Source organism: Cyclopterus lumpus, chromosome 3, assembly GCF_009769545.1.
Source record: "Cyclopterus lumpus isolate fCycLum1 chromosome 3, fCycLum1.pri, whole genome shotgun sequence".
Lineage (NCBI taxonomy): Eukaryota > Metazoa > Chordata > Actinopteri > Perciformes > Cyclopteridae > Cyclopterus > Cyclopterus lumpus.
In genome coordinates, this window is record NC_046968.1 from 22,971,868 (window position 1) to 22,999,013 (window position 27,146).

The following is a 27,146-nucleotide window of genomic DNA, read 5'->3' on the forward strand; positions in this document are numbered from 1 at the left end:
TTTTAGCAGCATTGAGAGCAGAAATCCAGAAAGAAAAAAAGCATTCTGCATATCTACTTTCTGGAGGGAGTTATCTCAAATATCCAACATCCATTTGGAAACGCTTTGGGAGGTCTTCAGTTTTTTTCTCAAGTGTATTTCAGTAGCAACAAGACAGTAATTCAGCAGCAGTAAAAGATGGACGCCAACCCAATGCATGTACACTCATAACAGCCAAACAACCAGTATAAAAAGAAATGTGCATGAAAACAAAGTTAAAAAAAAAAAAGCCAAATTCATTAAAAATGATTTAAAAGCCTTATTTCTGGGTTGCTAGATGTAGGTCTACAATCTTTAAAAAAAAGTTACCTAATAAGTTTGTGGCACCTCTGGCCACACATAACAAGTGATGTCATGATGTACTGACAGTTCTACATCACCTTCAGCTGGTGTTAAGTTGCTATTCAACATATTTCAAATGGGACGATTCTTTCCTTTTGTGTGCTGCTGATTGAATCCCTCACAGCCACTTGACGAAGTGAAAGTCACTTAATGTCACAAGTGAATGGGAATGGGAGCTATTTTGGTTGCCTCTAAACGGCTCACAGCTCATGGTGCCAACAGTGCAAACAATGGCGTCAGAGCTCACAGTGTTTACCTGAAGGGGAACCGGAGGGTCGGTGCCACGCTTCTGCGGTGACGGCATCATCAACTGTAACCACCGCGGGACGGCAGTGCAGAGCGGCTGCCTCAACCTCACCTGTGGGGCACACGCATGTGCATGAACATGCACTAAGAGCCAGCCGGCCCGGCTAGGACAACAAAGCAAGGAGGAGCTTGAATAACAACACACACACACACACACACACACACACACAGACAGACATTACTCCAATATAAATGTACCAAGCTAATATTAGTTTGCTGCTATATTAATGTTCAGAATATTGTATACAGTTCCTTTAATGTCCAAGCAATATATTGCATGTAGAAATTGAGCATCCCACTGAAAGAGGTGGTTTCTGACGTTAACTACTCTCCACGGTGGCCTTCTACCCTGCCTACATTTCTCAATTTCCCCCTTACCGAATGTTTTTCTCGTGACTAAATGTTTGTGACAGGGAGAAAACTCCCAAATCCCCTTCCATCTCCAGCCCGGAGCATCTGCAAGAGACCTCCCTCCCGTCCTCGATGCTATGGCTATCATGACATCACTGAGAACATGCTGCGTATACCCTTAAAAATGGGCTTTATTTTGTTAACATTTACAGGAACATCACTGACATTAATTTTCCACCCGTTACATATGTCTATACTGTACAGATGGGACAGAAAAAAAAACAACTTCAAAATCCCATCCTCTGTTGTGAGACTTCTCTCAAAGAGAACGAGGCTCTAGTCAGTGACACGCTTCAGCAGTTCACACAGGAAGTCCCCGACAGGATCCCTGGACAGTGGAAACGACCGCAGAGCAACATGGAAGCTGTCAGCTGGACCCGAAACAAAGAAAACGCCATTTCACACTTGTTTTTACAACTGAATCCATGATTAAGTTGTGATTTAGGAAAAAAATAAAAATATATATATATATATATATATATAATGCCGATGCCAACATGTGCAGTTTCTTGCTTTAATCCAATGTGTTGTGATGTATAAAAAGAAACTACTTTGTGTCTCAATCCACGGTATGCTTTATGTATTCTTCAAAATTGGAATACGATGGAATCAGGGAATTTGTAAATAATTAATTTAAATGGTTTTCTTTAAATACGTATACATGGTCCCCCAAGGTTTCCAGCCTTGTGCTTCATTCATCACCCATCCTTCGTTAACTCCACACTGTTCAACGTGTCACTATTAACATTCAGTGGTTGCTATGAGACGGCGTAAACGACAATAACTCACTTCAATATACTGAGAAAGAGGAGAAGGAGCCCACACACACACATACAAGTATTATCAACCCTGTTTTCATTTTCTCAAAAAAGGGACAACACAGGAGTTTGTAATATGATTAGAATACAATAAATAAGATTTGATCACAATTGTTTTGTTATCTAGTGCATGGCTGGAAACATTGCATGTCACATCTTCATGGAAGGCAGCGAGAGTCAATACTTGCCATGACGGGCAGAGAAAAAAGGCTTCGTAAACACAAAATATAATTTAGATTAAGTCTTAAAAAAAAAACACTGCACGTGAAATTCTTCACATCACACTCTCTTACTTTAAAAGATAACCGCCAGACTTTTCCAGTATTTCACCTCATTGACCCCGTGAATGCACGGAGTGCTCCACCAGCCAGCTTTACAACAGGAGCCATTGTACAAGTCTCCCTCCATGCATTTATCTGGCATCTACTCTGCATTAGCGATGCAGAGCGCTCTTTACAGCTCCAGAGGAGAAGCACATTTGTATTCTGTAACACAAAACTCTGATGTCTCCCAACCAACAAATTAGCACTCACTGTGACTTCCAATGGGAGAAAGAAAAGAAGGAAGAAAGAAGAGCAAAACCTAAATGTTTCCTGATAGGTCCACTTGGGGATGGAGCAAAAGTGCAGCATTGGTTGAGCAAGTATGCAGTAAAACGTGAGACTTTTACAATGGCTACATCCGTTTCTGCAAAATATACTGTAAAGACATTTACACAGCGTGATGGGGAAATATGCAAACCGGTTCACAGAGAGCTGAATACTCTGGTTAATGTGACAGCACAGAAGGATGACATCTATACCGTTGATGTTACTACCTGGAGAAATCTATGCTACTAAGAGATTTTTTACAGAAGTTTTTAAGAACAGTACACACACATGTTGGATGAGGATTTGCACACTGCGTCGCTTCCTTATTGTCGCATTATGGAAAGCTCCCGTCTTTTACAGTGATTAAGAATAGCAGGACTCCTCTTTTCTTAAGGTAAATGAGGTGGCCAGGGTCCTCCCACTAGCTCATCTTGTTTTTGTTGCACATGTTTTGTCAGCCGCAGCGATGCGAGCAAGCCCTCCCCCGTCCATCTTCTCCCACTCGCTCCCTGAACAGGGAGTGAATCTTTGTAAGGCCTGCGTTTGCTTCATCATCCACCACCGATGCTCAGCTGTGAGACACAGGGAAGCTACATGAAGAACACGACACTTCAACTGATGCACAGTGCAAATAGGCTTCTCCCCCTCTCTTCCCTCTCTCCAGCCTCCAGAGATGGGCAGGCATCGAGGAGCGGCAGGGTGGAGAGGGTTAACTCTGGACAGCACCCCTGCTGGCAGGCAGCCTTTCTTCTTTTAGTTTGTTTTTTTAATTTTTGTCCTTTCTGGGAATCTCCTGCCCTTGGGGAGGTGGTGTGGCTTAGGGGCAGGGGAGGGGGGGGGGGGGGGGGGGGGGGGGGGTAGAGGATTCTACTTGTACAGGCTCATGGTCGAGCTCTGGTACATGCACATGTACGCATCACACAGCAGGCGTCGGGCCTGGCCCTGGATGCTCTTGGGATCCAGGGTGTGCAGCTCCTCCGGGGTCATTTTCAGGTAGGCCTCCACCTCCGGACAGGGGGACACCTGGGGGATGTTGAAACCGTTCTGCCCTCCTGCAAAGCCACACACACCATCGTTAGAAACAATGTGATCATTTGGAGCAGCGAAGCCTTAGTCCCATCATATTCACAACTTATTATTTGTGTTTGGAATACTAAATTACTAGGAGTTAAAGCATCCGGTCACATCAAACAGTGACCTAGAACTTACAAATGGCAGATATGAATGTAAAATACTTTAAACTTATTCTTTCCAGGATTCATTATGTTGTTTTATTAAAAAAATTACAAACTTTAATGTTTTGGCCAAAATAAAATAAACCACCCATTAGACGTAAAACTATTCAATCAATCAATCAGTTAGTCCACAAAACTATTTTTATTTTCACCAAAAAAAATCCAGTAGCTCCAATAGTGAACTTTTCAATAGAGAGTGTTTGCAACTTTTCTTTTCTTGGAAAAAAAACATTTCACTGATCAAACAATGAATCCATTAATTGTAAAAACTAATGTGCAAAATAATTTGGAAGGAACATATTCTATAGTAGTAGCCTTAAAATAAATGTTACTAAAGATTGGAGCTCAATTTATTAGAGTTATACTTGTTACTACCAGTAAAAAAAAAAAGAAGAAAAAAAGTAACTGGTTTGGCTTCTCAGTACATTTCTCACTCGCTGACTATAAGGTTTCTGGAGCAAGCTGCCTGATGATTGGATGTCCATCACAACTGTGTCCATATTCACATGCTAATTGCTCTGTGTGTATATGTGTGTAGGTCTTTTATTTGACTCTTTTTTATGGTCAGGTGTATGTTAGTGTACACTACTGTATTCTTTTATGTTATTATGATGCCCAGATTCATACCTATATTTTTGTAAAGCGCTTTGAATTTATGTGTAATAAAATGTGTTATGCCATGTGTTATATATAAAATGGTAAATACAATTGCCATTGCTATTATAAAAAGGCGCTGTGGCAGTCATATCTGATATTACAGGAAGAATAAATACTTGCATTGTATCTCAAAGTCTTACAGTACAAAACATAACTTTGGTTCAAACTACAAATGTAAAGTAATTGCACGAGTACGTGGATTTTTCTTTTTTGCATCGTGATTAATTAGCTTAGTGTTTCTGAGGCCATATAATGCCATCTTCTTTCACCAGTGTTTGCACACAAAAAAAACAATTCCCTGTAAAAAAATCCTGCACCTCATTTCACGGAGCAGTTTGATGCCATAACAAAAGGCCGTGACACCTACCATCGCGATCAGCCATGCTGTCGAAGAAGAGCCAGGCGGAATCCGCGCTGCCGTACTTCACGAAGGCCACGTAGTGACTGGTTTCGATGCACAGCACGGCAAACAGCTCCATCCTCTGGCGGGGGAAACTGCCCTGCCGCCCCGTACCGTCTTGCAGCTCCTTGGGGACGGACAGTTTGCCGTGCCGATGGGCTTTCCTCCTCGGGTGGAGGTGGACCTAAAATCAGCACGAGCAGGTACACACCATCACATACAATTATTAAAGATGACAGGAAATAAAAGTACATTTGAGCATTCGTACTGCCAGATGAGCAATTAAAATAGAAATCCAAGAATATTTCAATATATGGCAAGTGAAATGACGGGACCATGCGTTACAATCTACTGAAGAAGCCACTCTTGTGCTACAGCACTTGAGACTGCACTGAGACAGATTGATTCCTTTGGATTTGGCGCCACCAAATGGATGAACCAGACCCACACTTTGCCACTTAGTTTTTGTTGGTGTTGCAATAATGGCCTTCGTTGATTACCTGCGTATTGCACTTTTCACAGAACTGTTTAATCTTGCCCGCCGTGATATCCCCGTCCTCATAACAGTCTCGACACTCGTAGAGAGCCAGGCCTCCGCATATACGACATTCCCTTGGAGCTGGATAATAAAAAAAAAAACACAAATATTTATTCCGCCTGACGCACTGCACAAAAGTTATTTCTCAAGTTTTGGAAACAAGAAAAGAAAAGAGAGAAAGAAAAAAAAAGGTTCCTTCCATCTTAGTTGAGTAGCAGTGACAACTCAGCGGGATTTCATTACCAAATGCCACGCAGCCATGAAACGCCATCGATCGGCAAGAACACATCACACTGGGAAAAAAATTACTAGCCACAACTCACTGTCTTCAAGAAGGTCTGTGATGTCTAACTCTAATGAGGGGAAAATCTTGTTGAACATTTTGAAGTCCTTGCCAAAGCGGGGCATCTGGATGATAAGGCAGGAGGGAGCCTGGCGGTCAGGAAACACAGAGACAGAGAAAACTTATGTGGTCATCAACAAAGCAGCATGGACTATTAAGCAGCGCTGCACGCAGGAACTGAAATCACAACTCATGTGTGGAAGAGTCTACACTTTGTACTTAACATATAACTTATTACAGACCCGAGCAAGTATGTCTGTGAAAGTGAATAAAGATGAAAAACTCTTTTTTTAAAGTTAACATTTCTTTTCTAGGGTAATTAAAAGGTAAGTAAATGGGGATTTTAAAAAATCGTACGTTTCGGTACCTCCATACCTAGGACATACAACTACTCTGTGTGATCTATGTTCTACATTTCTTGTTTGAATGTGGAACCTGCTTTTGATCCAGAAAGTGCATTTCTAGGATTGCTGTTATCTTAGGACACACAGTCCTGTAATGTAGCGCCTCATTTCTGGAGCTGTGCGGTCGGTAGCGCCGGCTGACAGGCTGGAAGACAGGACATGGAAATAGACACGCTGTGTGGAGCTCCTCTTTACAGCACTGGCTCTGAATTGTAAATTAATGGAGTTATATAGGAATGTAATTTGTTGTTTATTAATGCATTTCATGTCAGTGAAAACCAGAAAGATTAGGCGATTGCTGATTGGGAAACTTTTAAATAAACTGTAGATCACTGCACGAGCCGTGGCAGATGACACTACATTTGTTTACCTAAAAAACATTTTGTTCTCCTCATCAACATTGAAACAACCAAAAGACTTACGGTCTAATTTAATAAACTTTGATTTAGGAACAAGAACAACTATAGCTATGTACCCTGATACAAACTAGGATTGTGTATTAACACAGGGGGGAGCCATTGCTCACACTGGACACACTAAAAGTACCTTAATGGGTATTTTCAGACGATTAGTTTTAGTACAGTTGCAGTACAAAATTACACAATGATGAAATAGTGCATGAAAACCAATCTTTCTACCTAACTCAAGCTCATCGATTAGTTTAAACAAAAAGAAATTCACCTCCGCAAACTTGAGGTCGCTGTTGATGAAAGACCACTCCAGGAGCTGCTGGATGGTGGGAACTCCCACCTTGTCCTTCTTGTCCATGAAGATCTGGTAGAAGTAACAGTCCTGGACCTTCTGTCCTGCTGACCTGGAAAACAAGTCGTATTCAATCTTCCTCTCTCAGGACACAAAAAAATAATAATAGGACAACTGTAATCTGTGCAGATATTAAAAGGATTTCCTGTTGTGCCAACAATAGATATACTTTTTTCTTCTTCTATTGAAAGCAGTTAAATGTTGACATCAAACTGCTTGATGATCAAAAGTTTAACTTGACATTTAATAAAAACATGTTCCGTCTCCTGTGCCTGATAAACTGTAAAGAGAGACTCAGCACTGCATACATTTACTTCTAATCCAGGTACATGTTTCAGATTAGTCGTGTGACATGACGTGGCTTTACAATGCAGTGAGTTGGTCACTATTTGGCTTTGGTATGAAAGCATTACTATAGAAATACTACTGCATAACCCAATCATACAGGAGACCAAATTATGTTCATCTGAATTCCAAAGAGCATAAAACATGACTATTAAAAAGGGAGTTTTCATATCGTGACCAAAATCACTACAGTTAAACCACTTTGCCCACACAGTCTGCAGAAATGAACCATTTTCGCAAATCTACATACTGACGACTTCTGTGGTTTAGCAGCAGTGATGTGTTTGGAACTGCGTCTGCAGAGTGTCATGTGCATGTCAAACGAATGGTTCCTGTGTGAGAAGTAACCTGCATTACAAAACTATCTTTTGCTCGGTAAAAGTTTATTTGTGCCTTTACGCACAAAAAGAATCCAAAGAGATTTTTTTTTTTTGCCAAAAAGGCAACTGACCCTTACCTTAGCTTCAGCAACGGATCCACCCTCAGTATGTGATGGAAGAGGATATTAAGGAACTCCTCAGGATCTGCAACACAAGATGTGCTTCAATGAGATGTGAGGCAACGTTCCTGTGTCAATGCTGCCATCTAGTGGAGACTGTTAAACCTGAGAAGTCGATGACGTGAATGTAAGCCGATTCCTCATTTCTTGTGTCTTGCAGCAGTATAATATATTAGGTTCTTAAAAGCTGGTTTTATCCTCAAAAAAGGTATTTCATCAGTATAGCCGCTTATTCAAGAATAGGTCACATCATAACAATTCTGATTCTCAACACCAGTACAAAGAAGTTGAAACAATCGTCATGCTAGTGAGTCAAATTCATGACAATGAGCAGGAAGAGGAATGAGAAACTGTTGAAAGACCAATTAATAACGTATCTGTCCCATTCTCCCCACCTTTTTCTTCAGATGTAAACCCAGAGGCAGCCTCTACTTTCTCCAGGATCCTCCTCAGCTTCATCACTTTAGTAGCACAGACGTACCCGTGTCTGCAGGACAAAGAACGCACCGGTGACAAGCTGGCAAACTGGTCACGTTTGGTCTCGTCACATTTTGCATCAGATGTTACATTCAAGGTTTGATGATGAAGTAAATAATGCAATTTATAATATTCCGGTATTTATTCATTAATTTATCTGATTTGTAAACTCAGATTTAAAAAGGTCCGGCAGCAACTTAAGCATTCGTGTCTTGATCATCTTTAGCTTCCTGTGAATAATCGAGTCAAAAACACAATCCATAACACAGGAGATGAGAACACCGAGTCAAAACCTACAGAGCGAGTCATGGGGATGTGTGCAATACACCACTCGGACTTACATGCGCAGGGGGTTGACTATCTCTGTGCGTAACAGCTCTTGGGTCTCTCTGTAATACTCCACATCTGTCTTTGAGCGAGGTCTCAGCAGAACCGTGTCCAGTACAGAGCTGAAGGAGAACAGACTGCGGAGCACAATGTACAACACAGAATTCATTCATAACTGATATGTGTGTTTCTTTTATCATATCTATGTAAGGTAAATTATATATTTACCATGATCTTTGGCTGACACAGATATTGTAAAAATGTATATGATGGACATAATGACGTTTGTTCGATTACATTTGTATATATTGTATGGTTGATAAAAAAAAAAAAACTTTCTACTCGTGAAATACTTTCCCATAGAATCTAACTTGACTTGGAAGTGTTTTTTATCACTTAAAATTAAAGGAAAAATGTTAAACTCCAAACTGGTCGAAGTATTCTCAAAGCATGGGATCTCCTGTAGTTTGGGGAAGAAGTTTTAGTCGACTGCTTTGCTCAACGGTCCTGTGGCAGAAACAGATGTGCCACTATCCAGCAAAATGCTCACAGCAGGAACACACAACTCCTGATAGAGCCGGTGGGCAAAGTCAAAACAGTTGACTAATAAGCTTCTGCCTCTGGGCAAACAGCACTGCTGGCTGAAGAAGCACCATATAGTCAATCAATATGACTGAAGTCCAGAGACGTTAATACAACATGGCATACACTGTAGCTGATAAAGTATTAACTGTGAAAGAGTACTGACCAGAAGAGGGTAGAATCCAGGTAGCAGGAGTTGTAGTGGCCCTGGATGCCTTTCTTTTTTCCTACCATGACATCCAGACCATCATTCTCTGTGCGGGGAGGAGTGTTCTCGTGTACTACCTCACTTAAATACCCTCCAAATGCTGCATAAACACACAGTAAAAGTGTAAAGCTTTTTGGAGATAAGAGTATAATAATTTGGTGCATCGCCTTAATTATCCCAGTTCTACGGACTCACCGATGGAGTTGCACCGCTCGATGGGGTTGGAGGAGTGATGCAGCGACGGGAAGCGGGAGTCGGGCCGGCAGCACTTGAGCTTAACGAACAGGGCCTTTTTGGGGGGGCAGGTGAAGTACCGCGTACCTTTAAAGGTGCCGTCAGTGCAACCGGGGCACTCTTCCTCCTGGAGGAGGAGATGAAGATCACGTCATCGAATCAATTACTGACAAGTAATGTGGTAAAAACAAACAAACATAGGTTTTCATTTATTCAGTCTTTTTCTAAATAACTTGGGACTGCCTGGTGCGATATTTATTGTAATCGACTTAATAGTGACTGGCTGCTTATTGACAAATATGCTGCATTTTACTCCCCATGTGCACATAAATATTCGTAAAAATGAAGTTCAACATTTTGGGCTGTGACTCTCTGACTGAGACTTATTGTCACCATGAGGCTGCCAGGCAACCAGCACAGTATAGAGGAAATCACTGTGCCCGGATAATTACACCCCCGTGAAATACATTTTTATATAATTTTTACGCTTCTTCTTTTTTTTGTAGGGATTAAGCAAACAAGGTAAAATTATATTCAGTGAGCTTTAGGTTCCAGTAGGCAAATACTTTCAAATACAGCAAGGCAAGCTGTTTCCATGTTTAGTCTTTATGCTAAGCTACCCGGCTGCAGCTTTATATTTCACGGATATTAGAGCATTAAAAGATATTTTTAAGATGACTCTCTGCAAGAAAGTAAATGAGCATATTTCCTAAAAATGTCAAACTACATTTTTCACAAAATGTTCTTTAAATGAATCAAGCAACGTTGGTGGTAAATTTGTTTTTACCTGAACAGTTATGACATGTTACATAATCAACATGGTCCAAAATATCCTTCCCAGCTCATCAACCAGAGACATGCAATACATGTGTGCGTGATCAAAACGAGCTCTTTGTCCCCACGTACCGATACTGAAAACTAGATCAGACTTCAAAGTCTACTAAGTGTTGCCTTACCAGCTCTAGCCCAGCCAAAGGCTCCAGCAGGCCAGGAGGAAGGCCCACCCACCGGATGACACCACACAGAGGGGGGTTCTCCTTCACCTCCACCAGAGAGCCCACCTCCAGACCGGGCTGTCCTCGGGGAGGCGTCGACGGATGCGGTGAGGGAGGGGCAACAGGTGACGGGGGCTCGGGCTGCTCCCCCATCACCGACTGGACGGAAAGGGAGAGAGGCCCATGGCTCATGTTGTCAATGGGCCCGGTCTTCCTGTTCAGGCTGAAGGGCAGAGAGTGGAACTTGTTGTCACTGGACAGTGAGGCAGAAGGCGGGGCTCTGGAGGGCGGGGAGGACTGGTTGAAGTCAGGGGGCGTGTCAGTAAGTGACTTGGCGGGGTCCTCCCCAACTGCAGGAGAGAAACCAGAAACCAAAACTTATTGTACATTTAAGAGTAAAAACACACCATAATGAAGGCTGTCTTCACTATTGGTCATATAAGAGTAACTAAACATCAAGTGTGATACCTGGTTTAATAAGTCAAGGAAGAAAGCAACCTGCACACTGGAGGTATTTGGCTCCACAGAGATCAGTTTTCATAAATGTCAACCGTAAAGCGCTTTGATATTTTGTACCGAAACTATCTCAGCGTCTTGGGACATTTTGAACTGTCATGACAGACGGCATGAATTCTTGAATAAAGTGGCATACCCCCCTTTCAGATATATATATATATATATATATATATATATATATATATATATGCTGAAATATTCCACCACTGAGACAACCATAGGAGTTTGTAGTCTCATAATCAGGAAGAAAAATAACCCAAAGTGTGAAGTGACCCTGAGGAAATGATACTTACAATAGTGATACATTCAGAGGAAGCGTAAGCAGTTGTGAAAATGGCACGTCAGCCATTTATGACTGACCCCTACTATTTTCTGCCTTTCGTATTGAAATACTTTTGACAGACACTCAAGTAATCGGTTTGCCTGGAGAGGCAACACCGGTTATTTAACATGCTAGAATTTGACATGATGCTGACGTGCATCTCTGTACATTTTGGTTGATTTGTGATGCCTCCAGAACGTGACCAGAAACTGAATATTGAGTTAATATCCAGAAAGATGTGTATATTTAAATCAGTCGGTGAAGGTGGCGTTTTAGGAAGCGTATCAGATTTTTCACAACTGACACGCAATGGTGATGACATGAGCAATGGGGGTCGAACGTGTGTCCTGTGAATGAAAATACCAAAACAATGACACAATGTGCTGAATGAAATCGGTGAATGAGTCCCAACACTATAAATAACGGCTTTTACTAATGCGCTGGCTTGCAAACAGCCTCACGCAGAAAGGTTCATCTTAAAAAGGCAATCTGCAGCCCCAGACAACAACCAGTTAAGGAGTTATTTGCAGCACTGAGCATTATTAAAAGCCTTAGGGCGACACCACTTACTCCATGCAGGTGGACTATCACATTAAAATGGTAATGAAGGACAAGACTAGTGGGAAGGTTTTCATAGCAAGCTACTGCAACAAACTACTAATTGTTTTTCCACAAGCCATGTTTGGGGCATCCATTTTATTTGATCCCAGAATGGAGTAATTACAGTGCATAACCTACATATACACACACACAGTGATGGAACTCCATTTCTCCCACCTGGTAAAGAAGTTAAAAACAAAAAAAAAGGCTATGTAGCTCAAGGTTTCTTGTGATTATGGCGGTGCAATATCAGAACTATGAGATATTTCAATATCAGGAAGCAGTCAACTCCTGGACAAATAATATGCAGTGGAGACACTACAGTATGAAAAAAACCTTATAATGTTACCTTGTACTAGATTAGAAATGCAATAGAGTACAAGTATTAAAGCTACAGTTGGTAACATCTACACAAATAACTTTTCATTATATTTTGCTCAAACTGTCACTATATCCTGACAGTATATAGATGTATAGGTACATGAGACAGAATCTGTGAAAACATTCCTTTCCTGACATGATCTGCCTCATGGACTACGAACTGGATATAGAGACAGTTTAAGCAAACAGGATAACAAAAAAGAAGTTATTTTTATAAAAAAAAGTGACCAACTGCAGTTTGAATGTAAATGTTAAACATTTAAGAATACGTTTCTCAATTTGAGATATTAGGAGAAACTCATCATTGTTACTATTGTCATTCATTTTATGAGAAACCTTGAGTCATACAAGTACAAAACGATTCCCAAAACTCACTTGATGATCAAAAAAACAATGTGTACATTTTTAGCAGGTGGGAGAAATAGGTTCCCATAAATTACTTTACCAATTGCTACTTTTGAAGGACACATCTATTTATTGCAACCCACAGTACCAGAATACATACGTCTTCTAGTACAGGGCAGGAATGGGACCCCAGATCCACCAATGTTAGTAAATCAAAAGTATATAGATTAAGGCGTGCCTTAGTGAAACAGAGTAGTTTGTAGCTTGTTGAAAACAGGAGCTTGCCGGTAAGATGGTTGACATCCCATGAGTCCCCCGTGTTTTACCTTCATCAATGTACCATGTGCTTTTGGATTTGGACTGGGTGGGGGGATCAACAGTGCTGCCATTTAAAGTATAGTAAAATTCAGACTTGCTTCTACTGCCACACTGATGACCTAATCCTGTAAATAACACAAGTACATGACAAAAACACACAGATAAGCATGTGTGTGTGTGTGTGTGTGTGTGTGTGTGTGTGTGTGTGTGTTTGAGAGCAGACCAATCGTAGAAAAGAAATTAATTTAAAAAAGGGAAATTAATCAACAACTGCATAAAAGAAACACAAAAAGAGACAATAAAAGCGATAAAGGTAGCAACACATTCCCTTCACATCAAATCGAAGCAGCTGCGACGGGAGTTTCTTGTAAAAAAGAAAAGAAAATGGAGTTAAGCATGTCCTTTGTTATTATTATCTTTTTAAAGAAGTTTTCCAGCAAAAGTGTTTTTCTGTTGTTATTCTTAGCTTCGCTTGCCTAAATATTTTAAAGTTTGATAAAAAAAAACTTTTTTTGTTTTGTTTATAGAGTTGTCAAACAAAAGACTTTGTCACCTCCAACAGGAAATAGCATCAGAGGAATAATTAGAAGTAGAAAATCAAAATTTGTCTTTTTAATATTTGTAGAATCTCAACCAACAATTTTGATGGAAAGCACCCTAAAGAATGATCATCATACCAATCAGTTACGTGTGTATCGTGACAGCAGTGCAGTACCTTTGCTCTTTGGTTTGCTTTGGCCAGAGGACGTTTTGTCACTGTTGGTGCCTCTGGGGGCAAAACTGTGCTTTTGCAGCCGTTGGTCCTGCATGGAATATTCTGCAAAGCCCAGAAATGCATCCACATTAGAGGCACAACACACTTATCAGCCTACGTTAAAATACCAAATGTCATCCACAGCCCACTTGCAATGTGTGTATGAGTGTATGTTCCCCTTAATGGTTTTAAATTGGTCATTGCAGTCATTTTAAATAACCACCAAGCAGTATAAAGACTCTATATTAGTTTCCCTAACTTCAAGAAACTTTTAACGTATGACACGTTTCACAGATGTGTTGCTTATGGAAGGTTCAAAAAGAGCTTGAATTGAACTGCACACTAACATAAGTTTGACGATATGTATTTCTCACTGGACTGTCTAGTATCGGAAGCATGTCAAATAAGGAACAAATGAATAACAAATTATGTTCAGGGTATATTTGAAAGTAGCTCTAATGAGTGACAGCAATGTAGTCTGTATAGAGTGCAAAAAAGAAAGTCTTTCGAAGGGAAATGAGAAATTTGCAAAATAAAGTAACTTCAAGATTTAGTCAGAGAGGCGACAGTAGCACACATAAACAAATCAATATGCCAATGTGGGGAACAAAGGGCCCGAGTATCTCACTTGGCTTTCAAAACAAGTGAAACATCAACACAAAAGGCTCTCTGTTCCCGCTGCAAGCAAAACACAAACTCAGAACGCTCGGAGGGAGCTCAGAGCTGGTCCAAGAGCAGCACAGCTGAATCACGGTTTGACGACATACACATGGCCCAAACACAGGGACGAATACGAGGCGACTCACCTGGCATTACGTCACAGATGGGGACGAGTCGAGTGTGCTCCAAACTGGCAAAATTACACAGCAACTTCCCGTCAAACATACCATCCCAGTCCCCGATAGGATTGTCCTGAAAGAGTTGGAGACGTGAGAACCGTAGAACTCTGCCAGGCGTTCTTCATCTCTGCAAAGCTGACCAGGTGCCACGCGTGCTTCTTGCCCCTACTATCTTCTCGGAGCATAAAGACGTCTTATCGCTCTAAAAATTATGCTCGAGCTGGATCCTCTGTGGTGTTATGATCCAAACTGCTCATCTCCTCTTCTCCACCCCCAAAAAACAGCAAATCTTCCAAATCTTCCGTTTTCTCTGCAAGCCCAACCACACTATTCTCCTTCTTCACTTTGGATTCCGAGACTCTGCTCCAGCGAGATAATCTACGACAAGCATGAGGCCGGTGCCACTAGCTAGAGAAGGCAGGGCGAGGCTGGACGCAGAGTGAGGCAGAGCAGTGGGCTCTCCTCAGCTGCCTGCTGGCCCCTTGCCATGCTGTTGGGTCATACAGCACTAAGTCTTTACCTCACTCCCCGCGTGACTGCCTTGCCTTTGTGTGGGTGGCTCAGATGCACCGAGTGGGCTGCCGCTGCCGCTGCTGCTGCTGCTAACGATCAGCAGTCAAATGCCTCAGTTATGTGTTTCAATCTCTCTATGACTACAATACCTCGCCCGCCTGACAACAGTAGTCATAGATACCAGCTACTGTGATCCGAGGAAACAAGACACGTTCCCTCAACATACAAACAAGCGGTCATAAGAAAAACAAAGACACTCGACTGAGTCGGGGACAGTTCAAAATAAATAAACTGCAACAAAGATGGCAGAGCATCCGTTCGTGATTGAAACATCATCTCACTTCATTATAAACAGCTACTGAAATGTAACGCTGACCACGTCAGAACATGTTGATAATTAGATGAAATTAAACACGAAACTAGCATTAAATTAGGCATGTAAGAAAATATCACAATTTTATGTTATAATTATTTTATAATCTCAACATGGTGGCCTTTAAAATAAACGATCAAAGTGAAAGTTAGAGGCCATGCACATGACATGAGAAATCAAGTTAAGTTTAACTTGAATGTGTATAATTAGGATTTGTTTAAAGATGAGCCTTGAATGCCAGGGACCAGCAGTGAACTGTATATAAAAGAGAAGTTGGACATTTTGGGAAATCAATTTTTACTTTCCTAGCTCATCAATTTACATGTATCAAACACCTATAAGTCAAAATCGAATTGCCATTTTACAAGGGTTCATAAGACGGACTGTTTCTTGGTCGGTACAAGTTGCGGGGCAATTAATTCAATCCACAAAGTCAAGGAAACAAGTCATATTGTCAGGGAGTAAATTGATTTAGAACTTCTTTGCATTCATTTCCTAGAAAGTAGCCGGAATCTTAGATTGTGTGCATTTGCCTATTATTTTTTTCAGTTAACCTGCTGATTATTTTTAGACATACAGTTGTGGATACAATAACTCTCGACTATTTAGAAAGAACATTACTCACCATGTCAACTCCCACATAGTAGCCCAGGCTCTCATTGCCCGGCAGCAGGTCACAAAAGATGATGGTGCCTCTCTCTGGCCCGTCCCTGGTCTGCACCAGGACCCTGGAGTTGATCTCCAGTGGAGGGAAGTCCTGGTCCTCTTCCACCAGATTGACGTGGTCCACCTCTAGCTCACCCAAGGCTTCGTCATCATCATCCTCCCAGAGTTCGAGCTTGTCCAGAGCCACAAACACACCACACTCATCCTCACAGCGGAAGAGTTGTCGGCCCTGGTAGGAGCCCTCCGTGAAGCCCTGGCCCCGGCCCTCCTCCTGGGAGACGGAAGTAAAGGAAGGATGATGGGACAAGTGTACAGAGTGAGACAGAACCGGAGCAAGAGGAATGAGCAACTTATTGTCATAAAAAGTAGAGCAGGTAGCGAGGCTGCTTACTCAGCAGTTTTCACTGAAGGGAAGTAAGCATCATAGAGCTGCGAGCGCATAAGATCGATTACTGCAGCAGGAATATGACTTGACATGACAAAAAGTTCTAGCACAGATGCAGGATGCTCCTCGCTATATATATATATATATATATATATATATATATATATATATATATATATATATATATATATATATATATATATATATATATATATATATATATATAGATAGAAGTGAGGCACAATGTATTGTGCCTCGCTTCTCACATGCTAATTAGATATGGGTTTGACTCATCATAGGGGCATGAAAATCTGAATTGCATCTGAAGCATTGTGCAAACTGAGGCCTGAGCTACGGTCTGAAGGTTTGATCTCCATCAGCCCACTCAAGACGACGCCAGCTGGACTCAGTAGAATAAAAACAACATTGTTCTGCAATAAGCAGCCCTTTGTATTGTGTAACTTGCTGTACATATGGTAGAGAATGAATAGCATGACATCAAATAATCAGATTTAGTGTTGAGATTAAAAGTAATAAATAACAAAAGTTTGCCCTTGTGTTGGTAAAAATACTACTGCTTTGCTTCAGCCGTCTCTAAAATAACATGTAACCCGTCTCTATCTTTAAAGCTTAAGAAAGGGCAGACATTAAGAATACACTTTGCAGACAATAACCAAAGAATGTTGACATCTGACAGTCCAACATGTACACCATTTAATCCTGCAGTTTCAGCAAGTCAAAACCAAATGGGATACACAAAGTGTCGAGATGTGACATTGTCATTGCAAATGTCACACAACTGTGAATATTTAACATTTCCTTCTACCTCGGAAGCACTGCCTTGTGCTCTGTACAAACAGCGCCAAACAGTCACCAAAATAGCTTTACAATAGTCAGCAGAAACTTTGATTTGTTGCAGGGTCCCAGTTGCACACACTACTGCACACATGAACGTGGAGACGCATACATTTGTGTGCACAATCTAAATGAATACACCTGGTTTTACTCTTTGCATTGTTTCTCCTATGTATGTTGATACTAAAGTGTATTGAGCTTAAAATAGCAAACTCATAATCCAGCAACTGAATGGTGTTGCTCACAAAATCTCATAGTTCTGTCCATCGTATTTATTAAGAACAAGAGTACAAACACTTCATTACATCGCAATTGCGATGAGCACTTTAACTTAATGAAGGCCATGGTACATCTCTTCTTAATAAATAAAGACAGTGTGTGTTTTGATTTGCTGTACTGTGGTTCTGATGCGGCTTTAAGCGTTACAAGCAAATCAGCTGGTTTCCAGATGCTCTCAATAGCCACATCCTGGCTGTTTCTTTTGTACTTTTCCTATAGAAAAAGTATTCACAGTTGCAGTGATGTTTAGTTGCAATTCTGCTTTTGGTTTCACATCTGTATGTATTCTTTTCAAGTTGAAACTGACTTTCTTGATGAGATGTCTCATTTGTACTGTGCGGCTTAAACAATGTCTCAAGACTCAAATGTATATTCCTACCGTAGTAGAGCTCTCTTGAAAAAAAAAAAAATCACAGAGGAAAGAAAGAATAGCTACGTCAATCTCTAAAAACACAAAAGACAAGTAAGTTCTCACCAGCAGCTCCACTCCAAACCAGATTCCAGAGAGGGCTCTGTCAGGGAGCAGCGGGCCCTTGAAGCGAACCACACCAGGCAGAGGTTCATCCCCTGAGCGCAGCTGGACGCGCACCTTCGAACCACAGTCAATATCGCGGACCCGCTCTAGCCTTGACTTGTTGCAGAGGAGGGCATACCGCTCCTCACAGTTAGTGATGGGGAACAGCAGCTCAGCCAGCTTCTCGTCCAGCTCCAAGACGTCCCGCTCGTCCAGGCTCAGCACCACGTTGGTCTGGTCCAGGATGCGGAGACTTTTTTTGCCCTTGCATGGGGGCAGTGTTCTCCCCAGGCTGTTGCGCTCCTGGCAGGCCTGACCAAGACTGCCACGGGGGATCCTCAGGGTCTTCTGGGGAGGCTTCTCCACCGTACACTCCTTTATGACCATGTAGAAGCGCCAGTCCTCCCTGTAGCCCCCACTGGGCTTCTCCTGGCTCCACAGGGCAGAGCTCATGGCTGCATGCTAGGCAGGAGGTCCAACATCAAGGCAAGCTTGACCTGTAGGAAGAAACAACAAATGACCACTTAAAAATTAAATAATAACAATTCAAGGAGGAGACACATACAATTGAATGATGAGTGAAGGATGTTTTCATTCTTTTATTTGATCATTTCAAAATACAATATGTCACAGACTTTGACGTAAATAATTCATTCATTAATCAAATGAAGACGTTGAAATAAACTAACCATGATGGAACATTTGGTAACAATCTTAATTGCTTTAAGGTGAGGGGAAATGATGAATTGTTCTGTGAACAATAGATTGAGATCTGAAATGTAACTTTGAGTCTTACGTAGACGATTACTGCTCTTTAATCAAAATAGACGTGGATTTCTGTGAGAAATGTAATAGCTCATGATGTGCACTCTCTATCTGCTGGCCAGTCATCCCTGTTGTTTTAGCAGATCCTCGTGTGACACATTTGAATATTCAAATATTCAGTTTGACATTTCGAACACACAGGGCGAGACTCAAATACCAGACAACTGGATTTCCCCTGATGACACCTCAGAAATGATCAACCACCACAGTCCAGAACACACTTTCATTCTGTCATTTGTTTCAAGCATGACAGTGCTGCCAACTCGGTTATCATATTGTTGTTTTCAATACATGTTGTAATATCAGCAGAAACATGATAGATAAAGGTGATATTGTTCTGGCTGACGCCGTTCAGCGCCCGCAAGCAGGTAACTAGACAATTGAAAGGGATTTCAACCTGGTGCTGCCATTCATTGCAGCCCGTCCGCTGATGTGACGGCCACACAGATTACAACTGTGTTTATGCCAGTTTCACCATCCCTGACAGCCGTATGGCGACACGTTTTTCGTTCACATTTTGCCTGACAACCAAAGCAGCGGGGTGTCATCTCCACGCAGAAGCTGTCACTCACAGGCCCTTTAAGAGAGGGAAGTAGCTAACGAACCGCCAGCCAAAGAGCCATGAAAATAGTCATTCGCGTTCAATACCGACGACGCCGACACTTACCTTTGATACGCGTCAGCTCAGTTAGAGAACACAGGAGACTGTCATCTCAGGTGTCCATCTCATTGAGACACAGGCCTCTGGAAACGAGCTAGATTCCTCCCGTAATAACCTCTGATTAGCTGAATGGCTAGCTAATGCGAGCGTCCAAAACCAGCCAAGTATCACGGTAAAGTTGGCCTCGCGAGCCGAGCGATGGCGAGCGGGCTGGCAGAGGACTGCCAACCTCGACGGTATGCTGTCAGCATTTAGATATATCTGCTCTCCATGTGAAATACGTGAAATAATACAGTGTATCGCTACGGCTACGAGGTATATTATTTACAGGAGACGACCTCACGAAACATAATGTGGGACGTCATACGCTCCCTGGCACGCATTGGTCGGTCCTTTTCGGTTCCAAGCGCTGATTGGCTGTTCGTTACGTTTGTAAACCCGCTTCTGTGGGGTTTTCCCATGAATGGCAGAACACATAGTTAGGTTGAAGTGTAGCTCTCAGGGCAGACGATGCAGTCTCTGGCCAGGTAGTGGTGGAAGTATTTAATGTGGAATATATATATATATATATATATATATATATATATATATATATATATATATATATATCTATATATATATATATTTTCTTTATATATGTTTTTTTTTCCTTTTAAAAACTTGAAATATATTTAAAACAAGAAACTTATTGGCAGCAACATGTATCCTATTTATAATCAAAGTAAATGTGCTCAATATGCAGAATTGGCCTCTTTTAGAGTATAATACATTATATAATGCATGCATTTTTATATTATTGGATTTGAGGTAATAATGCATTCATATGTACGAAGCATTTCAATGTTGCAGCTGGCTCAAGAAGAGCTATTAGCCACTGCTCAATATACTGTTGGGACGGATGTCATATTTTCTCAGAAGATCATATGTTTTGGATGAACATATTCATCTGAAACTAGTAACTATAGCTGTACATCTATGTATGTATATATAGTGCAATAAGATGTAGATAATATGTAGTGATGTAGAAGTATAATTTAGCATAAAATCTAAATAAATGCAAGTCTTTCTCAAAACTGTACTGAAGTATTGTGAATATGTGTAATATGACTAATATCATGTGTAATATGACCACCACTGACTACAGGAAACTTATTTTCTTATGTTTGTTTTTAGACAAAAAAACTTTATTATTATTATCGTTAGTAGTAGTAACGATACTAGTAATAGTGGTGATGTGGTTTTATGTAATCACAACCTACACATATAAATAAAACCTGAGACAAAGGTTAGATGATTTTGTGTATTTGGATTAACCAAAAAAGTGGCATTTTATTTCTGAAAGCAGAAAACCAAGGTCCACTTCAGCAAACACATTTTTCATATAAATATTTCTTACAATAAATAGAAAAAGCTCTTAAAGCAATACACAGTCCAAAAAACATCACCAAATCAGAAGATCAGTCTTGATTCCCGTTGTGTCAGCTCCTCCACCTCCTCCAAACTGAGGTCGTTGTTTATCAACCTGTCGTGTAATAGGAAGGGACAGAATCATTTCATGACAATGTCATGAATTGATTTTTGTGGTTGAGTAACCACAAAAGAAAGGGTGGGAACGTTACTCACCATACTGATTTCACATGAGTATTGTGTTCTAGGGCTTGAATCAAACATTCCACCCCTGTTCTGGTTATGCAGTTCTTGGTCAACCTTATACCGGAAATAAAAGGGTGGAGCGATGAGTGCTAAAAAAATAAGCTATGGATATAAATTGGTTCCTTGTCAGTACCAGTATAACTTGTTGCCAACCCTTACCAAAGCTCCTCCAGTGACGTGCTGTTCTTGATAATGTTGGAGAGGGCGCGTGCTCCTTCACTACCTACACCATTGCCAACCAGACTGCATTTCATAAAATTAGAATTGTATTCAGGTTAAGTATTATACAGCTGCAGTAAGACACCTGTATTGCTTTTAACTAAAAAGGTTCAAATGTGTCAATGTTGTACTTACATAAACATATTGTTATATGCAATTGTGGTCATTATGCAGCTACACAGAAGTCGGACATATCTGAATATGTTCACATGTGTAATACATTGTCAACACTATCTTAAATAAACCCACGGTTCCAATATTCAAAGCAAATATTACCTAAGCCACACCAGAGACGTGCTGCTCTCGAGAGCACTGGCCAGGGCCACTGCTCCTGCATCTCCGATCTTGTTGCCCCAAAGCCTGGGAATACAAAGAAAGGTTAGTAAATAGAAATGCACCACCAATAAAAGTATGGAAGACGTTTACCCTAAATACGCCAGTGAATGGTTGTGTTTCAGTCCCTCTGCCAGCTGCTTTGCTCCTTCTTCTGTTATGTTATTGTTGCCAAGCCTGAGAAGAAGTAAAGCGGTTGATTTGCTATTCATTACAAGCTTCACAGACTTTGTGCGTATCATCGTAGTTCCATTTTAGTGTCACATCTGATGAGTGCTGCAGAAAATACTGCATGTGCTGACCTAAGAGCAAGGAAATCCTGCTTGGTCTTCAGAAGATGAGAAAAGTGCTGTGTGCAAGCATCAGTTAGCTTGTTGTTGAAAAGCCTAGAGACAAACAAACTGATTATGAAAGGTAATTGATCAAACGTAATTTGGGACGTGTGATAGCGTTATTAATCATTTAGACAACACTGACTTACGCAATTTTCCGGAAGCTGTCACACTGGATAACTTTGGCGAGCAGTTTGCGAATTCCCTCATCTGTAATGTTATTATTTCTGAGGCTGATAATGGAAGAATATACATGAGCATAACATGTGTGTTTTGCCTTTTAGTTGTGCAAGCTTTATCCACCATAATGAAGAGATGGAAGGAATCATGTAATCTGTTCATACTCACTACAGGGAATTGCAAATGTGCATGCAGGGAAGGAGCTGCTCCACTCCAACATCACCCACAGAGTTGTTGTCAAGCTGGAGGCCAATAGGATTCCTCAAATGCTGGAGCACATAGGCTAGAGCAGTGCACTCTACAGGACCGATGTTACAGTAGGTCAGTTTCAGGTGGTCCACCTCCAGCTTACTCATGGCATCTTTAGCAATCGTGCTCTCCTGCATTTCATAGATGCATTTGATCAGCCAGACGAAGCCTGGCATTGCATGCATGCTCTTCTTCTCCCCCTCTACAGGTGGAGAGATAGACTTAAAGTGTTTATGCATGCCTTTGGACAGGCACCTCACCACCTGTCTGACCCTCTTCTCCATCACGGCACTGGGGCAGCAGTGGAGCCACAGGCTCAGATGGCGCTGGGACAATAGTCCAGACACAAAGGTGGCTGTGATTTGCAGATTTGGTGTTTCCGATGATGTAGCTTCCCCCTTAAAAGCCTGCTCCTGTTGGTTAGTGGAAGGCAGGCAGGCCCCGAAGCATGTGCTGCTCCTCAGACCTGTGGCTCTCCTGTTGGGAGGCTCAAAGAGCTTCGGGATAGTTGAACGGTCAGTGTTATTTGACAAAACAATGTGCAGAGCAGCAAAGAAGCATTGCGTAATCACATGAAGAAATTCAAAGCGTTTACTGTGGGTTGAGGACATATCTTTGCTTTGTATGAGGAAGCCCATGCAGATATCCTTCTCAGTTACACCACATGCCTCAAGGTCTGTACCTGAGAAGATGTAACAGCTTGTTCCTATTCCCTCAAAGGCAAGCTGCCCGAGATGCAAGGCTGTGTTTAAGTTCTCCTGAAGCCAACCTGACCCCGTGGTGCTCTTAAGGGGGCTTTGGTGCTGGAAAAAGTGCTGTAAGATCATAAGGTAAACGTCTGTGATTGTTTGTGGGCCGCCTTCTCCACAACCTAGCAGCTCCTTGTGGCACTGTGAGACAATCCAGCAGAAGACAGGACTATGGCACAGTCCAAGTAAAGCAGTGTTTTTCTGTAGGGATTCCAAAACTTTAGCAGCCACAGTGGGGTCACGGTGATGCTTGTGCACAAAACAGTCAATCCCACTTGGGGAAAAGCCTTGCAGGATGACCTCCTTGCGGAGGTGTTTCTTCAATGCAGGGCCCACTGCCTCTGGGCGACTCGTCACCACTTTCCGCACACCCTTCATGAGGGAACCCTGGATCAAGCTGAACAATAGTATGTGAACAGGTGCTCGCTGAGTGGGGCAGCAGAGCCAGTGCTCATCTGAAAAGCCCTGCTTGAGCTCATCCAGGCCATCGAAAGTGAAGAGGATGAGATGTGGGTGGTCCAGGATGAACTGGAAAATCTCCTCCTGCTCCCTGTCTGGCCAGCAGCAGTGCTGAAACAGCAATTCCTGGACAGACAGCTCCTGCCGCTCTGAATTCAACCTGCGACAGCTGAATGGAAACAGAAGGAGGAAGTCCTGAAGGGCGGTGCCCCGAGCCCAAAGCAAGTGCAGCCTCTGGAGTAAGGTGCTCTTCCCACCGCCCGCATCCCCAGACACTAGCACTGTGTCGGCCTCCGCGTTCACTGTACCCGCTGTGCCAACTATGTCCTCCAGGCCCAAAGGTCCATGGACATCTTTGCAGTTATGAGCCAGTTCCAGCTGGCCGTCAGTGTAGATGTCATCCAGAGACATGTGGCTGGTCCCTCCATAAGAACTGAGGAAGCAGGACTGCGCAGACATAGAACTGCTGAGCTTCTTCTGGTACTTTAAGACCTCTGTGACAAAAAGCATACTGTATGTTACACATGAGATAAACTGCAATAAATACATATTGCAAAGGTATACTATTTGTATCTATATATATTCCGTAACTCTGAATGGTGGTGTGCCGACAGCTCTTTTCAAATTTTTTCTCAACCCTGTTTTATATTTGGAGCTCTGCCATTTTGGTGTTTTGAAAGGAAGTGCGTATATTTGAATATTTATATTAAGCTTGTCTATAAATATGTGGTTATGTTATGAGGTTCAGTGTGTCTGTCTGCACGCATTACGGATGATGACATACCTTTGGGAGGAGTCCAATTCTCCTGATTTAGCAGAGATCCAGATTCCTGTTTTTGCTGAACGTACTGCAGTACAACCTTCGCTGCTGGTTCACCTTTTGATCTGACATTGTCAAGCAAACGCCTTGCCTGATTGACATACAAGTGGCAACAGATTCATTATTAAAGGAATAGTTCTACATTTTGGGAAATACCAGTATTTGCTTTCTTCGGTTAAAGTTTGGTATGCTAAGTACAAAGCTAGCACCAGCAGGCAGATAGTTTAGCTTAGCATAAGGACTGGAAACAGCTAGCCTGTCCAAAAGGAAGAAGGGTCCACCTACGAGCTCCTCTAAAGTTACCTCATTAACATGTTGAATCTCTGCATAACCCCGAGTCTAAAGAAGACACCATGCTGTGTTATAGGGGGTTATGTGATAGACTATTTATTGGTGGCGTATAACTTTCTGAAAAAGACTTGTGACTGGTGACCTTTAAAAATATTTGTTCTAAGCTAAGCAAACAGGCTGCTGGTGCTAGACTAATATTTACTGTGCACATAAAAGAGAGCATTCATTAAAGTGATTGAGCGAAATTCAAACTGTCCATTTAGATTGAGCAACCACAACAATAACAACAACAACAACAACAACAACAACAACACATACACTGCAGGTAAGCTGAGGAATATTAACATAAATAAACCAGCAACAGCTTAAATTCCTGTATAACATCCCAAGTTGCCAATAATAAAAATAAAAAAGGGAATGCAAAAACTAAGCACCAGTTTTAATTCCAAGCAAATTGAAAAGGTAAAGAAACACTACAGGAAGTCGGTTTCCCAGTGGGCTTGTCACGTGATACCTGCTGAGAGGGGGTGTGTATCGGCAGCCTCACGTCGTCGCAGTCCGCGGAGGTGAAGTGTCCGCACGCGACCAGAGCTCTCAGTGCATCCTCAATGCAGCCTTGGAGCTCGCGGACCAGACTCGGTCTTTGAGCCAGAAGAGTTTGAGTAGATGTGCGCTGGTGTTCTTCTTCTTCTTCTTCTTTCTCCTCCACATGTGAACAGCGTCCTGGAACTGAGAAGCCAACTCTCTGCCCTTCCGGCAGCACGTGCGTGAGAGCGGCACAGAAGAGCGCACAGGTGTCGGAGCCCTTCGTGTGAACCAGGTCGAGCAGCTGTCTGGCGTTGGTATACAGAGCCCGGCCCGGTACCTGTATGTTCTGGTAGTCCTCGATGATGAGCTCCCCTCGGGACAGCAGAATGTCCAGCACCTGCTCCAGATGTTCAGCCGACCCGCTGCTGCACAGCGCGTGCAGGATCTCGGCCCGTTGTCTCAGCACGAGCTCCTGGACCAACATGCTTGTTGCATGCCAGCGTCCACTCTGGGTCGTCCAACCCGTTCTGCTGCTTTCAGTTTCACAAACTGGCACGGGGAACGCCCACACCTACGTCACCATGCCCCGAGGTCATCCACTCAGGTGTCGCCCACCTCAGGGTCAGGATCCTTACTGACAACACTGGTTGTTGATGTTGATTCATACGCACTGAAAAAAAAGTTGTGTGCGTGTTAATGTTGCGCAATCAAAACAAAACAGGAACACCTGAACATTAAAAAAAGAAAATCCCAAACAAAACATTTACAAAAACACAAGAGGATGATCAAACGGCCCTCAACCGCAAAAGCAAAGTAACCTTTTGCGATTGTAATATTATCCCTCACAGTAGACTTTCTACAACTCTCTTCCCTCCATCTGTCAATCAAGCCGAATCACTGCACTGCTTTGGACTTCCTCATAACGCAACTGAAAGCAAAACCCTGCGCTGCTACCAAGTGGAGCTGCGCAGTGTTCCTGTCAAATGGAAACTGCATCTAAATGAGATGCAACTGCCACAGAACTGCGATACAATGGGCGACAGTTAATGACTTCCCATATAGAAGAACAACTATAACAATTTCACAGGTTGAATATAGTTTTCCACATGCCAACTGTTCACTGGGGCGTGATGGCCTTTCCACATCCTCTTGCATTTAGAGGCTACCATGAAAGAGGAATTATACTTTTTTTTAAATAAAAAGCAGAAGCAGTGGATCTATTCACGGTTCATTTGACACGTTTACGAGAAAAAACCCCAGAATTAGACTTAGGGAAAACTGCAGGTCCGTGCTGGTAGTTCCTCTATGGTTGCAATTTGCTCATGTAACCACTTGGTGGAACTATTGCATAAATAAAACAACCAGACTTTTTCGAGAGGCTGGTACTTTTAAAAAATCTATTTCCCCTTTTGTCACATTTTTTTCCTTCATTTTTAAATGTCAGAAGCTGTGCTTTACCTATATCACCTCTCTTTGTGCTGATCATCTTCATTTTCACTGGTTTAATTGGACATCCTTCGTTGATTAGAAGCTGGCATGAGCGGGTCTTAATGGTGTGTTGGAAATAAATGCACAGTATGATAATCTTCTGCAGTGTTATAAGAGCAATAATATTGTAGAGACTGGGAACCTGCAGCCTAGCCAGCATGCTGTGTATGTGATGTAAACTTCAAAA

General features: G+C 42.0%; 2 protein-coding genes across 4 annotated transcripts; both read right to left on the minus strand.

The window, feature by feature from the left end:
* Positions 1–1,211: 1,211 nt before the first annotated feature.
* On the minus strand, positions 1,212–20,021 carry cylda (cylindromatosis (turban tumor syndrome), a). 2 transcript variants are annotated; one of them, XM_034559954.1, is made up of 17 exons: positions 19,665–20,021; positions 18,134–18,669; positions 16,099–16,410; positions 14,555–14,660; positions 13,710–13,811; positions 13,003–13,119; positions 10,474–10,862; positions 9,479–9,644; positions 9,242–9,383; positions 8,508–8,630; positions 8,085–8,176; positions 7,648–7,714; positions 6,765–6,897; positions 5,660–5,768; positions 5,299–5,417; positions 4,766–4,982; positions 1,212–3,558 (listed from the first exon to the last, which is right to left on the minus strand). In XM_034559954.1, the coding sequence occupies exons 2-17, from the start codon at positions 18,623–18,625 to the stop codon at positions 3,374–3,376; spliced, it is 2,871 nt and encodes a 956-aa protein (XP_034415845.1). In that variant the 5' UTR covers positions 18,626–18,669; positions 19,665–20,021; the 3' UTR covers positions 1,212–3,373. The 2 variants fall into 2 exon arrangements, with proteins under 2 accessions (XP_034415845.1, XP_034415854.1); XM_034559963.1 differs by lacking the exon at positions 13,003–13,119 and having other exon boundaries at positions 3,364–3,558.
* Positions 20,022–20,956: 935 nt separating this feature from the next.
* nod2 (nucleotide-binding oligomerization domain containing 2) lies at positions 20,957–26,341 on the minus strand. 2 transcript variants are annotated; one of them, XM_034529801.1, is made up of 10 exons: positions 25,458–26,341; positions 24,617–24,743; positions 22,544–24,326; positions 22,345–22,428; positions 22,166–22,249; positions 21,957–22,040; positions 21,807–21,890; positions 21,471–21,554; positions 21,282–21,365; positions 20,957–21,180 (listed from the first exon to the last, which is right to left on the minus strand). In XM_034529801.1, exons 1-10 carry the CDS (start codon positions 25,953–25,955, stop codon positions 21,108–21,110), a joined length of 2,985 nt encoding a protein of 994 aa, XP_034385692.1. In that variant the 5' UTR covers positions 25,956–26,341; the 3' UTR covers positions 20,957–21,107. The 2 variants fall into 2 exon arrangements, with proteins under 2 accessions (XP_034385692.1, XP_034385693.1); XM_034529802.1 differs by lacking the exons at positions 20,957–21,180; positions 21,282–21,365; positions 21,471–21,554; ... (1 more) ...; positions 22,166–22,249; positions 22,345–22,428 and having other exon boundaries at positions 21,992–22,040.
* Between the last annotated feature and the right edge of the window lie 805 nt (positions 26,342–27,146).

Bases quoted from the DNA above. Each gene is read 5' to 3' on its own strand.
- nod2 (XM_034529801.1), bottom strand. From the start codon at position 25,955: ATGTTGGTCCAGGAGCTCGTGCTGAGACAACGGGCCGAGATCCTGCAC. The intron at 24,327-24,616 runs GTATGTCATCAT...TTTTTGTCACAG, and splicing joins GAATTGGACTCCTCCCAAAG to AGGTCTTAAAGTACCAGAAG. The intron at 21,891-21,956 runs GTAAACGTCTTC...TTGTATTCCCAG, and splicing joins CATTCACTGGCGTATTTAGG to GCTTTGGGGCAACAAGATCG.
- cylda (XM_034559954.1), bottom strand. From the start codon at position 18,625: ATGAGCTCTGCCCTGTGGAGCCAGGAGAAGCCCAGTGGGGGCTACAGG. The intron at 13,120-13,709 runs GTACTGCACTGC...TGTTATTTACAG, and splicing joins AAGCAAACCAAAGAGCAAAG to GATTAGGTCATCAGTGTGGC. The intron at 6,898-7,647 runs GTAAGGGTCAGT...CTTGTTTTCCAG, and splicing joins GATCCGTTGCTGAAGCTAAG to GTCAGCAGGACAGAAGGTCC.